This window comes from Coregonus clupeaformis, chromosome 11, assembly GCF_020615455.1.
Source record: "Coregonus clupeaformis isolate EN_2021a chromosome 11, ASM2061545v1, whole genome shotgun sequence".
Taxonomy (NCBI): domain Eukaryota; kingdom Metazoa; phylum Chordata; class Actinopteri; order Salmoniformes; family Salmonidae; genus Coregonus; species Coregonus clupeaformis.
In genome coordinates, this window is record NC_059202.1 from 36,183,304 (window position 1) to 36,202,231 (window position 18,928).

An 18,928-nucleotide genomic window follows, 5' to 3' on the forward strand; every position below is an offset into this window, starting at 1 on the left:
AGGGTCGTTGTCCTGTTGGAAGGTGAACCTTCTCCCCAGTCTGAGGTCCTGAGCGCTCTGGAGCAGGTTTCATCAAGGATATCTCTACTTTGCTCTGTTCATCTTTCCTTCAATCCTGACTAATCTCCCAGTCCCTGCCACTGAAAAACATCCCCACTGCATGATGCTGCCACCACCATGCTTCACCGTAGGGATGGTATTGGCCAGGTGATGAGCGGTGCCTGGTTTCCTCCAGATGTGACGCTTGGTATTCAGGCCAAAGAGTTCAATCTTGGTTTCATCAGACCAGAGAATCTTGTTTCTCATGGTCTGAGAGTCCTTTAGGTGCCTTTTGGCAAACTCCAAGCGGGTTGTCATGTACCTTTTACTGAGGAGGGGCTTCCGTTCGGGCCACTCTACCATAAAAACCTGATTGGTGGAGTGCTGCAGAGATGGTTGTCCTTCTGGAAGGTTCTCCCATCTCCACAGAGGAACTCTGGAGCTCGGTCAGCTCTTGGTCACCTCCCTGACAAAGGCCCTTCTCCCCCGATTGCTCAGTTTGGTCGGGGGGCAGCTCTAGGAAGAGTCTTGGTGGTTCCAAACTTCTTCCATTTAAGAATGATGGAGGCCACTGTGTTCTTGGACCTACAATGCTGCAGACATTTTTTGGTACCCTTCCCCAGATCTGTGCCTCGACACAATCCTGTCTCAGAGCTCTACAGGACAATTCCTTCGACCTCATGGCTTGGTTTTTCTCTGACATGCACTGTCAACTGTGGGACCTTATATAGACAGGTGTGTGCCTTTCCAAATCATGTCCAATCAATTGAATTTACCACAGGTGGACTCCAATCAAGTTGTAGAAACATCTCAAGGATGATCAATGGAAACAGGATGAACCTGAGCACAATTTCAAGTCTCATAGCAAAGCGTCTGAATACTTATGTAAATAAGGTTTCTGTTTTTTATCAGTTTTCACTTTGTCATTATTGGGTATTGTGTGTAGATTATTTAATTCATTTTAGAATGAGGCTGTAACGTAACAAAACGTGGAAAAAGTCAAGGGGTCTGAATAGTTTCCGATTGCACTCTATATATACACTACATGAACAAAAGTATGTGGACACCTGCTCGTCAAACATCTCATTCCAAAATCATGGGCATTAATATGGAGTTGGTCCCCCCTTTGCTGCTATAACAGCCTCCACTCTTCTGGGAAGGCTTTCCAATAGATGTTGGAACATTGCTGCGGGGACTTGTTTCCATTCAGCCTTGAGCATTAGTGAGGTCGGGCACTGATGTTGGGTGATTAGGCCTGGCTTGCAGTTGGCGTTACAATTCATCCCAAAGGTGTTCGATGGGGTAGAGGTCAGGGCTCTGTGCAGGAGAGTCAAGTTCTTCCACAACAATCTCGACAAACCTTTTCTTTATGGACCTTGCTTTGTGCACGGGGGTATTGTCATGCTGAAACAGGAAAGGGCCTTCCCAAAACTGTTGCCACAAAGTTGGAAGCACAGAATCGTCTAGAATGTCATTGTATGCTGTAGCGTTAAGATTTCCCTACACTGGAACTAAGGGGCCTAGCCCGAACCATGAAAAACAGCCCCAGACCATTACTCCTCTTCCACCAACCTTTACAGTTGCCACTATTAGCGTTCTCCTGGCATCCGCCAAACCCAGATTCATCCGTCAGACTGCCAGATGGTGAAGCATGATTCATCACTCCAGAGAACGCATTTCCACTGCTCCAGAGTCCAATGGGGGCGAGCTTTACACCACTCCAGCTGACGCTTGGCATTGCACATGGTGATCTTAGGCTTGTGTGCGGCTGCTCAGCCATTGAAACCCATTTCATGAAGCTCCTGACGATCAGTTCTTGTGCTGACGTTGCTTGCAGAGGCAGTTTGGAACTCAGTAGTGAGTGTTGCAACCGAGGACAGACTGTTTTTACCCGCTTCAGGGGTCCCGTTATGTGAGCTTGTGACACATCAGTAAGGCCATTCTACTGCCAATGTTTGTGTATGGAGATTGCATGGCTTTGTGCTCGATTGTATACACCTGTCAGCAACGGGTGTGGCTGAAATAGCCGAATCCACTAATTTGGAAGGGGGGGTCCATATACTTTTGTATATGTAGTGTATTTCCAACGCTTTTTCCATAAAACATATTAATGCTCTAGAACTGATGCGCATCCAGAAATGACGGCAACAAAGCACTGGAAAACTACTTTAGGCACTCTAGAGTGAATTAGATACATTCGCTCAGAAGTGGTTTAAACTGCATTCTAGTGTCAACTTTGCTTATGAAAAACTGTATCAAGCGAAGGGTTTTACGCATGCTCAGTTCTTGGGTCTTCGAGCGCAGCGCGAGTAGAAATTTGAAATGGAAGTTATGGAACTCCCTTGCGTGCTTCTGTTATGGGAAAAAGTCCACAATGAAACTGACATTAAATGTGGAATGATACATTTGCATCTGTAGGCCATCAAGTAGCCTAATAATTTATATGCCATAGTAGGCTAGTGTAGCCTAGCATTTGATATAATAAATATGTTGAAATGACGATATCACTGGAGTCATTGCAAATCAATTTGTGCCTCTTGTGTAGCCTTCCTGACGATGGCAAACATATTTAATAAATAGCCTATAACTTCAGTTTATTGTTGTTGTAGCCTTGTGTTATTATGCAATTATTAATGGCCATGTTTAGTTAGTTAAATTGGAAGTTATCAATTGTGATCATGGTCACAGCTCTATTGCAATTGCCGATCAGCTGTTAGAATGCATTAGATTTAGTCATCAGATTTAGCTACAGGTAATAAAACAAACACTGGCTGTTGTTGACAAGCATATATTCAGTTCATATCCAGATTATGAATATTTGATCAGTGATTGAAATTACGACCCCATTTTCAGTAGCCTATTCCAGCAGGCTATTGGGCAACACAAGAACTTCTTACCTCGAAATTGCGCCTCTGTTCATGTTGAATAAATTAGTCTGTCAATTTGAACTAAGCAAGCTGCTAAATCGTTCAGTTTATATCTTGCTGACATCTTGCCTAGGCTACTGTAGGCTATCTGAAATTAGATGTAGGCCTATCAGGGGCTATAGGTTACCTGCATCTAGCTAAGCAAAACATGGCAAAGTTGAATTACAATCATAAACCCAGATTTTAGTCAGTAACATAGGCCCTATGCCTATTGAAATGACAAGTAAATCTTGCAAATAGACAGTTTATAACGGGTTGTAGTCTTAATATCTGGCACATAATAACAGCACAATTGCCAGAAAATAGCCTAACATTAGTTTTTTAAAGTTCGTCCAAGTGTTTCTTCGCAGAGATTGCGAGATCCTTTGTCCAACTCTCATCACTCAAACTCTCCTGTCAGATTTATCTATAGTTATGCACATGAGCAAAAGGGATTTATTTACAATTATAAACTGGGTGGTTTGAGCCCTGAATGCTGATTGGCTGACAGCCATGGTATATCAGACCGTATACCATGTGTTTGATAAAACATTTATTTTTACTGCTCTAATTACGTTGGAAACCAGTTTATAATAGCAATAAGGCACCTTTGGGGTTTGTAATATATGGCCAATATACCACGGCTAAGGGCTGTGTCCAGGTACTCTGTGTTGCGTCGTGCATAAGAACAGCCCTTAGCCGTGGTATATTTTTATATATTTTTATTTATTTATTTATTTATTTATCTTTATTTAACCAGGTAAGCCAGTTGAGAACAAGTTCTCATTTACAACTGCGACCTGGCCAAGATAAAGCAAAGCAGTGCGATAAAAACAACAACACAGAGTTACATATGGGGTAAAAAAACATAAAGTCAAAAAAATACAACAGAAAATATATATACAGTGTGTGCAAATGTAGCAAGTTATGGAGGTAAGGCAATAAATAGGCTATAGTGCAAAATAATTACAATTAGTATTAACACTGGAATGCTAGATGTGCAAGAGATTATGTGCAAATAGAGATACTGGGGTGCAAAAGAGCAAAATAAATAACAATATAGGGATGAGGTAGTTGGGTGGGCTAATTTCAGATGGGCTGTGTACAGGTGCAGTGATCGGTAAGGTGCTCTGACAACTGATGCTTAAAGTTAGTATATTGGCCATATACCACACCTCCTCCTGGCCTTATTGCTTAATCATAGCAGTCAAACTAGTTAAATCGACATCCATTGATGGAAAAAGATCTAGCGAGTTTAATAAAAGCAGATTATCTTTTCTCTTGCGACATATTGACATTCCTTTTACGTATTTTGATGGAAAACCTAATTTGGCTTATGTCGTTACACGTTATGTCGATATTCCGTCTTAATTCGCTCTAACTTTATGGGAAAAGGGTTTAATGGATAACTAAGGCAACGCCTCTCTTGCTGCTTAAAAAATGGCTAGTTTTCTGGCCTTGTGGGCAGGTTTTAAGTGGTCTTTGAATTGGAAATGTTAGCTAAAACCTGGCAACCCTGGGAGCATTTAACCCTGGGTGGTGTTTATCCCTGAGCCACCTTAAACACCTGAGGGATTCTGTAAAATTGCTATTTTGAGTTTTATGAAACCTGCAGATGTCGGAATTCTTTATATGTTACATTGTTTCACCAAAGCAAACAGTCTGTGCGCATTTTGACTGTCTGATATGAGCAATAGACTGATGCATTATCAGATGATATGTGAAGAGTAACTTTCACTTTCACCACGCCCTTTCTTTCACAGTGGCCAGGATAAAGCAACGAAACGAAACTGAATTTGGCACACACAAAAAAAGACCGCATTGTGCAACTGTCAAGTTGTTTTTGCTACTGCGAAAAATCCAAACGTTTCAAAGAGACGAATAACAAAATCACAGCAAAATTGTGTTTGCATTGGAATGCTGCGAATTTTCTAAATAATTGTCAACCTTTTAGCTATAGACAGTATGCTTGGCACAAATAACGATTATCCACATAAACGGGACAAAATATACAATTCTTAATATTCGAACTAGCTAAAAACGTGTTAAAAAGATGCAACACTCACTTGACAATGCTCGTTCACCGTTCTCGAGTACACAAAAACGTAGTGGAACGTTCAATTAAATGGAAACTGTGCTGTACCAGAGAGGAAGAGGCGAATGGAGAGGTTTTACTCCGCCCAAAATCTGTCCGCGAAAATAAACCCACGTAGTGAGGAATTTTTGTTTGGAGGTCAATGAGTGAGTGTCGAATTTGGCCAACCAAAAAATGTAATTGCTAAGTGAAGTTTATTTGATCTAATAGAAGTTTCGTGGTTAGGTTGTTACGAATGCACTGATATAAGGGGACGCACGTGGCATTTCGCCAACTTAGAAAAAAACGACTTTATATCAGTTGTGCCTGTTGTCATAGAGATAAGTAGAGGACTCATCATGGATATAACCTTTTTTAGCATGGACATTGCTATTGCGGGCTTCCACCATTTTATGGTAGTCAACTGGGTGGGGATTCCAATGAGTTGGGAGCAATCAGCCAATGAAGAATAAGAAAATGTACTACTTTAAAATTGAGATAATCTCAATGGCGCTGCCCTTGCACAGACGCTATAATGGCACAGATATAAAGATGAGTCCTTTATCTATATCTATGGCCTGTTGTTCACACGCATATCTGCCCTCTCATTGGCTAGAATGGTCCCAACTGATCTTGCCTCTTCCCGCCTGCCTCTCATCTTTGAGGACATGTTATTCCATTGTTAGAGCGGTCACTTGACTATCTTGTCAATATAATAGACAATCTTCGGCTTTACTGAACAACCAGTTGAAAAACAGCGCGAGTTTGGGTAATAAAATTATACACATATTTAGCAGATGTTATTGCGGGTGTAGCGAAATGCTTGTGTTCCTAGCTCCAACAGTGCAGTAATATTTAACAATACACACATCTAAAAGTAAAAGAATGGAATTAAGAAATATAGAAATATTAGGATGAGCGATGTCGGAGTATATGTATGTATGTGTGTAGGTATACAGTGCATTGGAAAGTATTCAGACCCCTTGACTTTTTCCACATTTTGTTACTTTACATCCTTATTCTAACATGGATAAAAAATATTTAAAAATCTTAATCAATCTACACACAATACCCCATAATGACGAAGTGAAAACAGGTTTTTAGATTTTTTTGCAAATGTATATAAAGAAAATAAAAAAGAAATACCTAATTTACATAAGTAATCAGACCCTTTTCTATGAGACTCGAAATTGAGCTCAGGTGCATCCTGTTTCCATGGATCATCCTTGAGATGTTTCCTCCTATGGTAAATTCAATTGATTGGACATGATTTGGAAAGGCACACAACTGTATATATAAGGTCCCACAGTTGATAGTGCATGTCAGAGCAAAAACCAAGCCATGAGGTCTCGTAGCTCTACGGAATTGTCCATAGAGCTCCGAGACAGGATTGTGTCGAGGCACAGATCTGGGGAAGGTACCAAAACATTTCTGCAGCATTGAAGGTCCCCAAGAACACAGTGGCCTCCATCATTCTTAAATGGAAGAAGTTTGGAACCACCAAGACTCTTCCTAGAGCTGGCCGCCTGGCCAAACTGAGCAATCGGGGGAGAAGGGCCTTGGTCAGGGAGGTGACCAGAACCCGATGGTCACTCTGACAGAGCTCCAGAGTTCCTCTGTGGCGATGGGAGAACCTTCCAGAAGTACAACCATCTCTGCAGCACTCCACCAATCAGGCTTTTATGGTAGAGTGGCCAGACGGAAGTCACTCCTCAGTAAAAGGCACATGACAGCCCGCTTGGAGTTTGCCAAAAGGCACCTAAAGGACTCTCAGACCATGAGAAACAAGATTCTCTGGTCTGATGAAACCAAGATTGAACACTTTGGCCTGAATGACAACCGTCACGTCTGGAGGAAACCAGGCACCGCTCATCATCTGGCCAATACCATCCCTACGGTGAAGCATGGTGGTGGCAGCACCATGCTGTGGGGATGTTTTTCAGCGGCAGGGACTGGGAGACTAGTCAGGATCGAGGGAAAGATAAACGGAGTAAAGTACAGAGAGATCCTTGATGGAAACCTGCTCCAGAGCGTTCAGGACCTCAGACTGGGGAGAAGGTTCACCTTCCAACAGGACAACGACCCTAAGCACACAGCCAAGACAACACAGTAGTGGCTTTGGGACAAGTCTCTGAATGTCCTTGAGTGGCCCAGCCAGAGCCCGGACTTGAACCCGATCAACATCTCTGGAGAGATCTGAAGATAGCTGTGCAGCGACGCTCCCCATCCAACCTGACAGAGCTTGAGATGATCTGCAGAGAAGAATGGGAGAAAATCCCCAAATATATTTACATTTTACATTTTAGTCATTTAGCAGACGCTCTTATCCAGAGCAACTTACAGTTAGTGAGTGCATTCTTTATTTTTTATTTTTTTCATACTGGCCCCCCTTTGGGAATACAGGTGTGCCAAGCTTGTAGCGTCATACCCAAGAAGACTCAAGGCTGTAATCGCTGCCAAAGGTGCTTCAACAAAGTACTGAGTAAAGGGTCTGAATACTTATGTAAATGTGATTTTTTAGTTTTTTATTTGTTATACATTTGCAAAAATTGTGTAGATCGATTAGGGGGGAAAAACTATTTAACATATTTTAGAATAAGGCTGTAACGTAGCTGTCACGCCCTGACTCAGAGGACGCTTATATGTTGAGTCAGGGTGTGTATATTCCTTGTTGTGATTTTCTATGTTGCATTTTCTATGTTTAGATCTAGTATGTCTAGATCTATGTTGGCCAGTGTGGTTCCCAATCAGAGGCAGCTGTCGCTCGTTGTCTCTGATTGGGGACCATACTTAGGCAGCCTATTGGCACTAGTGGGTTGTGGGATCTTGTTCCGTGAAAGGTTTGTTGTGTGTTAAACCTTAGGACTTCACGTTTTGTTTGTTTATTGTTTTGTCATGTGTTTATTCAGTTGAAATAAACATGTACGCATATCACGCTGCGCCTTGGTCCGACCGGTCTATGAACGAACGTGACAGTAGCTATGTGGATAAGATGAAGGGGTCTGAATACTTTCCAAATGCACTGTTTATAAAATATTTTATTTGGGAGGACTATAATGGGGAGTGGACATTCTCCCTTTCTCTTTATATTGGATCTTTTCCCAGTTACTGTGAAAAGCTTGGATGTGCATAATATTTTCCATATTCTGTGTTCTTTTAATAATATATGCCCACAGGGAGCAATTATGGTGCCTGTAAGTGTATTTAAACAAGTTCTTGTTTCGTTTTGTTTAGAATTTGATCCTAATTATTCGCTCTCCTTTTAGGCCTTAAAATAAATTATTGATATCTTGCTAATTGACAATGTTTGGCATGTCCATGCTCAGCCAAAATGCAATTTACAATAGGCCTAACTCCTATATCAGTGTGAATGCTATGTATATATTTCCACATTGAAGCTATGCAATTACTTAGCACAATGTGGACTGCAAACAGGTTCAAGTTAACATATTTAGCAAAAATGGGATAGGTCTACATTGAGTTATTTTGTTTCTGTTAGCTGTTTAACAAACTATAACACACTAACATTGGAATTGGAGTTGATTCCAAGGCAATACATAAAAGACCGTAAATAAACAACTTGAAGCAACCACATATTTAGCCATGGAGCATGTTCTGATTGGCCAGTGAGGGGCCAAGCCTCGACACATCCACAACTTGTTTATTCATGAAAACCCTGCCCTTTCGCGCCAACGGCAGCAACTGTGCCGATAATTGTGGTTGTGAAAATAGCAAAAATATTTCTGACACATCCCCAAACCTATAGCGCCACCTCCAGTGCTTAGATGTACCATTGCGTTAGGTTTGTTAAAATAGAGCCTCTTTTCCACATCCTCTTATTTTTCCTCACAATCTTTTGTATGTTTTGGCAAAGATGCTATTGAGGACAAAGAGTGAGGAAGTTGTCCTTTCCAGGCAGCCTGAATTAAGAGAGTTGCTCCTTCTCAGACTACTGTTGAATGTTTCATCTGGAACTTGGATGGATGTTTTATCAGAGGAAAAGGCATCCAACTACGTCATCCTCTAGTTCGGGTATGCTGATTACATTCTCAAACAGGAGCATATTTCAGTTCTGTGTCATTATCTGTTAATGAAGGGGACAGAGAGACTACCTATCAACAGGGTTTCCTGGGTGGTTTGGGGTGTTTCTGTCTGTGTGCCATGGTTTCTCTTAGGGCCCTGATGGCATGAGCTCAGGAAACACTGAGTCGCTGCCTCAGCCTCAGCCGCTGCACTCTGGCTCTTGTGAAAGGATTTCAAATAAGACATAGCTGAAGAACCAAGCAGGCTGTGTGACTGAACAATCCCCGCGAAGCTACGTTCAAGGCCAGCGCTATGTGGAGTTGGGAGTGCTGCCAGGTTGCTCCCCGCGACTGAGAAATGGAAACAGAAACACACACCCTTTCAGGGAAAAACACAGCATCACACACAGGCACTGGAGTCTTGACTTTCATTTTCCCCTCAGTGTTCCTTGTGGAGGAACGCAGTGTGTGTGTGTGTGTATGGGAACACCTCATATCTTCTCTCTCTGATGGTGACGGGTGGGAGGGAGGTGTGGGCGGCAGAGGGGGAGAGGCTGGAGAGTGAAACAGGTTTACTCTTCCTCACCACTGGCAGGGCCACACCAATTTCCTGCCCAGCCCAGCTGAGGCAGTTTTAGGGGAATTCAATTCACTCTGCGAGGAACCTCCTGCCTATTACACAGACACTGCCTGCAGGACAGGACACACTCCGGATCACCTACTCACCTGCCCTAAAAAAGGATTTTGTTCTTCTTTTTCATTTTACAATCACCACCACCACCACCACCACCACCTTTGTGTCCACCATGACCAGGTCCCAAATCATCTGCAAAATTGTGATCGCCTGCCTGGCCCTGTGGTCGATCATCTCCCTCATCATCATCGTGGTGTGGGCCACCTCTCCGAACATGAAGAGCGCCAGTCAGTGTCGGGCTGATCTGCAGAAACTGACGGAGAAGCACGAGGGGGCCAGGGTGGTGTACGCCAAGAACAAGCAGGCCCTGGAGGAGATGGTGGAGGAGGGCCGCGCCAACCAGACCCAGCAGCTCATGGAGATGGAGAGGTTCCTGAAGCACCTGGGCAAGACCAACATGTCCCTGGTTGACTGTCAGCAGGAAAGCGTGAGTGTTTGCTTGGTTCCCCTCCCTCACTCCCCTCCCTGGTTCCCTCAGCCCTGAGGTTAACTGACTCTCTCCCTCAGATTGTAACAGCTATCCTCTGCCTCTCCCCTTCCTCCAACCTTTCTGTTGTACCTGATGCCATTACTACATTTTGTCATTTTAGATTGATCTGATGATTTTGTTATTTATATGATATCCAAACCTAATCTAACAGTCATGGCCGTGATTTCATGTTTATAATTTTTTTGATATCATATCAGTTGGACTGTTTATAATAGTTTCAGTGAAAACATGTTACGGTATTATCATGACAAATGATTGCTTGTGAAAAGCCACATTATGGCTTTACATAACTACCAAAGGCACAATGGACACACAGTATCCATTTAATGTGGACAGTTATGCAAATGCTCTGCAAATGCAGCAATCAAATTATGAAACGCTGCTAGTCCTTCCCAATGAGTGGGTGGGAGGTCAAGTTAAACCCTTCCTGGAAGATGAGGGAAAGCAGTGATAGGGCACACCATGCCTGTGTCTGACATTGCACCTTATGCTCTACTTTTGACCAGAAATATGTAGGCAATAGGGTGCCATGTTGACTGCAGTCCATGTCCTTTAAGCACAAAGGTCTCAATCTTCCACCATTGATTTAGACTTTTCTTAGTAGATATTAGAGTACATGTATTGTTTTACATAAAACGCTGGATGAAAGGAATGTTTTCAGAGGCTGTTATTATAGCCAAATCTGGTGCTGGCACAAGCCTGCTTCAAATATGCGATAGGAGGGACTCCTTGAGATGACTGTGCCAATGTTCACAGAGGTTGTATCAACCACTTCTGGTAACTTAAAGTCCTGAGGAGTTACTCAATGACCAACATTGTCTTTTTGCAGGTTATTTTGCGTGGAAACATTACAGTCCTGGAGAAAGAGATTGAGATGCATAAAGAAATCGAGGAAAATCTCACTTCAGAAATCACGCTACACCAAGGTAGGAAAATTGCTGTCACAGTGGGAGGTATGGGATTTTTGCCTCTGGTATTGGCTACCATGAAAGGAGCACTTTCTCACCCACAATATTCTTAGCAGCATTTTCCCCTGTAACCTTAGAAACCACCCCCAAGTTAGGGTAAATAATAACACATGATTGGTTGGTGTCACGATCGTCTGAGGAAGCGGACCAATACGCAGCGCGTTGAGTTAACATGATGACTTTATTAATTAAAGCAACCACGGAAAAACAACAAAAGACGATAGTGAAGTCCAACAGACAAAATACTGAACCTGGAACAAAAACCCACAAACAAACAGTGAAACACAACAGTATAAATATGGCTCCCAATCAGAGATAACGAGCCGACAGCTGACACTCGTTACCTCCGATTGGGAGTCAATGACCAAACCTAGAAACAAACAACCTAGACTAACCAACATAGAAATACACCCAAGTCCCAACAAAACAACATACACTCTAGCTCACATACACAAGTCCTAGAGCCAGAGTGTCACAGTACCCCCCCCTAAAGGTGCGAACTCCGGGCGCACCAGCCCACAGTCTAGGGGAGGGTCTGGGTGGGCGTCTGTCTATGGTGGCGGCTCAGGCACTGGTCGTGGTCCCCACCCCACCATAGTCACTACCCGCTTGTGTAACCTCCTCCACATGACCACCCCCCAACTAAACCCCCACAGGATTAAGGGGCAGCCCTGGACTAAGAGGCATCACCGGACTCAGGGGCAGCACCGGACTAAGGGGCAGCACCGGGCTAAGGGGCAGCACCGGGCTAAGGGGCAGCACCGGACTAAGGGGCAGCACCGGACTAAGGGGCAGCACCGGACTAAGGGGCAGCACCGGACTAAGGGGCAGCACCGGGCTAAGGGGCAGCACCGGGCTAAGGAGCAGCACCGGGCTAAGGGGCAGTACCGGACTAAGGGGCAGCTCCGGACTGAATGGCGGATCCTGGCTGGCTGGCTCTGGCGGATCCTGGCTGGCTGGCGGATCCGGGCTGGACGGCTCTGGCGGATCCGGGCTGGCTGGCTCTGGCGGATCCTGGCTGGCTGGCGGATCCGGGCTGGACGGCTCTGGCGGATCCGGCCTGGACGGCTCTGGCGGATCCTGGCTGAACGGCTCTGGCGGATCCTGGCTGGACGGCTCTGGCGGATCCTGGCTGGACGGCTCTGACGGATCCTGGCTGAACGGCTCTGGCGGATCCTGGCTGGACGGCTCTGGCGGATCCTGGCTGGACGGCTCTGGCGGATCCTGGCTGGACGGCTCTGGCGGATCCTGGCTGGACGGCTCTGGCAGATCCTGGCTGAACGGCTCTGGCGGATCCTGGCTGAACGGCTCTGGCGGATCCTGGCTGGGCGGCTCTGGCGGATCCCGGCTGCTCATGGCTGGCTGACGGATCTGGCTGCTCATGGCTGGCTGACGGATCTGGCTGCTCGTGGCTGGCTGACGGATCTGGCTGCTCATGGCTGGCTGACGGATCTGGCTGCTCATGGCTGGCTGACGGTGCAGGCTGAGCAGCTGGCGGTGGAGGCGGACCCCAGCCTCGGAGAGTGGTCATCACCTCCCGCAGGACGGTTCCCATCTGCAGGAGCTGCTCTTGCTGGACCCGAACCTGGGCTTCCAGTCTTGTACGGGCTGCGTCGGCTCCTGCTGATTCCATCGCTGGTGTATGATTCTGTCTGGCGGAAGGCTCTAGCGGCTCCTGTCTGGCGGAAGGCTCTAGCGGCTCCGGTCTGGCGTAGCACACCGTGGACCTGGTGCTTGGAGTAGGAACAGGCCGGTCCGTACCGGGAACACACACCACTGGCCTCAACCGAGGATCAGGAACGGGCCGGACCGGACTGGCAACACACATCAGTCCTTCACGCCGTGCCACAAACACTTCCCTCCCTCTACTCGCCAATGGCTCCCGTACTCCGTTAGCCTTTTCTCCTTTTCTCCCTGTGGCAGCCTCCTGCTGCCCAGCCGCCCAAGCCATGTGCCCCCCCCAAAAAATTTCTTGGGGTTGCCTCTCGTCCTTCCGACGAAAAACCTGCTGCCGCCGATGCTCCTCTCTCGCCAGGGCCTTGATCTTCCCCCAAGGTCCCTTGCCCCCGAGCATGTCCTCCCAGGACCACGATTTGCCCACCTGGGCCATCGCCAGCCTCTCGATCTCCTTACCCGGCGCCTCCACCCATGTCCAGTCTCTTTGCTCCTGGACACGCTGCTTGGTCCTTTGATGGTGGGTTTTTCTGTCACGATCGTCTGAGGAAGCGGACCAATACGCAGCGCGTTGAGTTAACATGATGACTTTATTAATTAAAGCAACCACGGAAAAACAACAAAAGACGATAGTGAAGTCCAACAGACAAAATACTGAACCTGGAACAAAAACCCACAAACAAACAGTGAAACACAACAGTATAAATATGGCTCCCAATCAGAGATAACGAGCCGACAGCTGACACTCGTTACCTCCGATTGGGAGTCAATGACCAAACCTAGAAACAAACAACCTAGACTAACCAACATAGAAATACACCCAAGTCCCAACAAAACAACATACACTCTAGCTCACATACACAAGTCCTAGAGCCAGAGTGTCACAGTTGGTTATTGCTCCTTAAAAGGATGTGCTTACAACTGTTGAAAAGGATTACTAATTATGATTTAAGTGAAAGTTCTAGTAGAGTGAATTTCTTCAATAGCCATCCCATCTGTTTACCATTCCTTAAAAGCTGTCACACAGGCTACTTCCAAATGAAATAGTGGACTCCCAAATGACCTTGTCTCTAATAATGAATCGCTACTCACAAGCTTTGTACTTAGCTTAACAAGTTACCAAGTTAATTCAGTTACTTAGTGACTTTACTTTAGGCCTCCCAAATGATCTGTTCTCTAATAATTAATCACAACACAAATGTAAGAAACTGTTGTTAAGTCTGGCATTAAAACTCAGATATATGTAGGGTATAACTTGACAAGCCAGTCAGCGACCTCTGTCACTTAATTCAGAGTGAATAGATTAATCAGCCTGGTCTCATAGACTAGACGTAACATAGTAAATGCAAATCTGGGACACTAAAATTAGTATGATATGTTACGTTTGGTATGGTTACATAAGACAGATGGTTACTTAAGGCAAACTTAGCAACTTTTTTTACCACTTACTACTTTTTTGCTACTTTGCACCTACCCTAACCCTTCCCCTAACCCTAACCTTAACCATTTTAGCTAACCCTTCCCCTAACCCCAACCTTAACCCTTTTAGCTAACCTTTCCCCTAACCCTAACCTTAACCCTTTAACCTAACTCATAAACTTAACCCTAGCCTAGCTAACGTTAGCCAGCTAGCTAACATTTGTACGTTTTAAAAATTCGTAACATGGAATATGAATTGAAATGTGTAACATATCATACGAAATGGGTGATGGACATCCACAAATGAATACATACCATACGCATTGGCGATTTTAGCATGTAAATCTTGGTGGGGCAAACAAAACAAAAAAAATGGGGGATGCATGCCAGCAAAGCCACTACCAACACAACACACTAAACAATACATTAATTGCACTATAATGGTGACAAACTGTGCCCTACATAAAGCTGTCCCAAAAGCAGAGTCCCAACAGCAGTCCTAACACCTTACCACTGCTACACCTGGCTATCAGCGGAGCCTTGTCCGGCAGCGAAACAGTTCATTCAGCCTCATTTACTGCCTTAAAAAAAAACATAGCTGATATGGCTGACTTGCTGAAACAAATGTGGTTTCTACTGACAATTGAGATGTACAAACTATGGCATAAGGGGGCGACAAGCGGATAAGAGGCAATCCGTAATTTCGATTAAGATATTAATGAGCGAGCTAGGACGGACATAGTCAATATAACTATTTGTTCAGCACTTTTGAAATGTACAGTAACAGAATTCAGAACATGGGTCGTTCTTACAGTGTTCTCCCTGTACACCAAGTCAGAACCATAGGATAAATAAAGGGGGCATATAAGCAGACAACGAAAGCTCTTACAATATTCAATGATTACATTTCTCTAAAACAGGTTATAGGCTACATGTGCACCACCAAGTCCGAACAGTAGGCGAAATTAAGAGGTGAAAATTAATATGGTGAGGCACATGGGCTACTAACAGCTTACTACACAACATACACTTAGTATTACTTTCTTAGCTACAGTCTACATATCCCCCTGGCATATTACATCATTCATGCAGCAGCGTACAATACATTTTTGGACTCACCTTGTTGTGCTGTGCTCACTTGAATAGGAAGGTGGCGCGGCAGTCCTTAATGGGCAAATCTTGTCATCAAATTTTGTCATCAAAGTCTGGCATTCTCTGGACTTATGGTGCTTTCAAGACAACTGGGAACTCGGATAAAAACAAGATCAAATCATGATGACATCAGTGATCTTCAGGTCGTAGCTCTAGAAAGAGGCCCGAGTTCCCGAATTGCAATTCCGAGTTGGATGACTGTTCAAAATGTATTTTCCCAGTCGGAGCTCATTTTTTCCCGAGTTCCCAGTTGTCTTGAACTCATTGGCCTATTTATTGCCTTACCGCCATAACTTGCTACATTTGAACACACTGTATATATATTTTCTGTTGTATTTTTGACTTTATGTTTTGTTTTACCCCATATGTAACTCTGTGTTGTTGTTTTTATCGCACTGCTTTGCTTCATCTTGGCCAGGTCGCAGTTGTAAATGAGAACTTGTTCTCAACTGGCTTACCTGGTTAAATAAAGGTTAAATTAAAATTAAAATTAAAATTGAAGTCAGATTTCTCAGTTCCGAGTTAACAGTTGTTTTGAGCGCGGCAGAAATCATGCTGGATTGACAGCATGGCCGATGTTGAACGTTTATCATTTTAAGCTTGGAAAAGAGAATTGGGACCCAACTCCACTGAATAGCAGGCTAGTGATTGCTTTGCAATGCTTGCAGTTAGCCACTGATTCCTTCCCAACCACTCATTATTGAATTTGCGATTTCCAACTTGTTGTGTAATGTTTATGTCCAATGGCCGATGAGCACCGATACGTTTTATCTATAATTTCTCTTCATTATTTCTCTTCATAAGACAAGGATTAAAAAGGATTTGCCAGTAGATTGTCGACTTGATTCATGATGATGACTGCTAGCTAAGATTTTGGAAGTATGACTTTGACATGATCAGTCCAATCAAAGCTACTGTAGATAGAACATGATTTGATGTCATTTTATCTGTGACCAATGACCTTGAGCCTTCTTGGATGGGCACTACTAATGGAACTCTATGGCAGCACCCAAGGGGCTTGAATTTGCCAGCTCTACCCTTAGATTTGGCAGTGACAGTGTCCACATGAGTGACAGAACACTGAGCCAATCACGCCGCAACTTGAGAACATTACCAACCCCTACGCTCCGTATTTTCCGCTGGCTACGCCACCACCACAGAAAGCACTGAGCTAGGCTGAAACACCTGCATTTTGGAGCTGCCTTACTCAAGAAAGGCAGCTTTATTAACTCAATTATTTTTTATTGATTTTCAATTACATTGTTTGCAAACTGATATGTGACACGAATTAATGCCAAAATAACTTTCAAAAGTATTATTATTATTATTATTATTATTATTATTATTTTTAGCTAAAAATGTGGGGCTCAAAACAGGTGGGGCTCTGAGACCAGGTTGGATTAATATGCAGCAGAAGGGGGACAGATTACAATGAAAATATTTTTTTCACAGGAGATTTCCTGACTTGGAACAAGTGAAGGAAATGATAAGTTCCTGAGTGGAGGCTATATGAATATGACATATTGTGTAAAAGAGGAGATGTCTGTTCCGATAAATATCAGGCATCCCGCCATCAACACTTAATGAGCTGGAAGATTTGAGTGGCCTGGGAGAGCCCTGTCCAAAAAACTGCCTTGCCTTAACATGACCAACAATTGGAAAAACAGAGCTAATGTGAGCGAAACCCCTTTGCTGTCAGCCAATTCCCAAAATAGTTGAGTGACGTCTTTGGCTACGTTTACACAGGCAGCCCAATGCTGATCTTTTTTTTCACTAATTGGTCTTTTGACCAATCAGATCAGCTCTGAAAAAGATCTGATGTGAAAAGATCTGATGTGATTGGTGAAAAGACAAAATACGTAAGTGGAAAAAATATCAGAATTGGGCTGCCCGTGTAAACGCACCCATGGAGTCCTTTACAGTACATTACTCATTCTGAGAGATCCCAGGGCCAGACACTATCTTATAAGTTAATAAGGCATAATGTGAACTAGGGATGTACTATTTTGGTCTGTCATAGACGACGTCGAAAACATCCCAAACAACCCTAACTACCAATAGTATGCCTTAGCATCAAATGTCACTGTCATTGCACTTAAAAACTGATTATGGTGAACATGGATTCAACATTTTATTTATGTCACTCAATGTTTTGTTTTCTTATTATGATATCAGAGCACATCAAATTCCTTCAGGAGAACTTGACACAGGCATCTCATAAGTGGGAGGCCTGCGAGGTTTTGCACTCAGCTGCTGAGAGACAGCGGATAGCAGCTGAGAGCCAGGCCAAGGCCTGCGAGTCCAGCAAGCTGTATTTACAGAAGCAGCTGTAAGTATCAATACAGTCACACTGACCTGGTACAGAGTTACACCGAGCTGGTATACACCTTCAGATTGACTACTGTTAAGAATCAGCTAAACAAACCTGGCTGGTTTAACTTTTATGAGTGTTGATATCGATTTTGCACCATGGTTATATTTGCAGGCAGAGGTGCAAAGAGAACCATCACGACGAGCCTTTGAATGGCGGAGTTGCCGCACCCCAGAGTAGCATTCTTGCCCTGGCCATTGTCCTCTTCGTAGGTCTGCATTTGATAACATGTGAGTGTAATAGCACAGGGCACTAACTAAACATCATTATTCAATGCCATGGACGCTTACTGTATATAAGCAGTGGCTGTGACAGCAGTGTGGAAAATGAACCAAAGATCATAACAAACATATCATAAATCTTAGTTTGTTTGATTTGATACTCATAGACACTGTCTGTAACTGTCTATAATCTATATATCAATGTGATAAAATATTTTCCTTCCACATGGTTTCCAGGAACATGATGCTGAGCCAGTGAGGTCATTGAAGACGATTAAAGTGGAACACTGTTCTCCAGGACAATAAGATGGACCTGGACTTGATATTATATGGATATTAGTGCTGAGCGATTAACCGTCATAAAAAACTAGTTATTAAACAAATAATTGACTGACCTCGGTTCAATTACTTGAATTCTATTTTGTTTTTTGTTTTTTGTGAGCCCAACACGCCATTTTTCTAGAGAGAAATCAAATGATTCACAAGATAAATCAACGCAAGAACTATGCTGGGCTGAAAGGAGTTTTCACTTAGCAAATATTCAACCTAGTTCAGTGCAGAAACATGGTAATTAACTACAATGGCCATAATCCATTGCTGCTGTTTTTCCGTCTCAGGCAGAGATGGAAACACTTTTACTCCTGCTATGTTAGGTTTGATATATACAGACTGCATAGAACACATGAGAGAGGAATGTACACAACACAAAGACCAGAGAGAGGGATAGAGGCAGTTGGTGAAACTATGCCTTATCTTCTTTGAATAACTAATAAAAAGATAACATCAGACAGCTCTGCAGCTAGCCTAGCTAAATAGGATGACTAAAGACAGAACAGTATGGGGAGTACAGAGATAACGTTGTCTGGCTGTTTGGCTGCTACTGCCTGAGCAGAGACGA

General features: G+C 43.9%; 2 protein-coding genes across 2 annotated transcripts in view; one reads left to right on the top strand and one right to left on the bottom strand.

Annotated features, from left to right (window-relative positions):
* Positions 1-5,257, bottom strand: part of LOC121576493 (interferon-induced protein 44-like) — a 28,289-nt gene extending 23,032 nt beyond the window's left edge. Inside the window, exon 1 of the mRNA XM_041889667.2 lies at positions 5,012-5,257. The gene's annotated coding sequence lies outside the window, so the exon portion shown is untranslated. The remainder of the gene's footprint in view (positions 1-5,011) is intronic.
* Positions 5,258-9,617: 4,360 nt separating this feature from the next.
* On the top strand, positions 9,618-18,424 carry LOC121577241. Its single transcript, XM_041891002.1, has 5 exons — positions 9,618-10,162; positions 11,055-11,151; positions 17,614-17,767; positions 17,924-18,039; positions 18,268-18,424. Coding segments are annotated over exons 1-5 (684 nt in total). The 5' UTR covers positions 9,618-9,847; the 3' UTR covers positions 18,270-18,424.
* Positions 18,425-18,928: the final 504 nt, after the last annotated feature.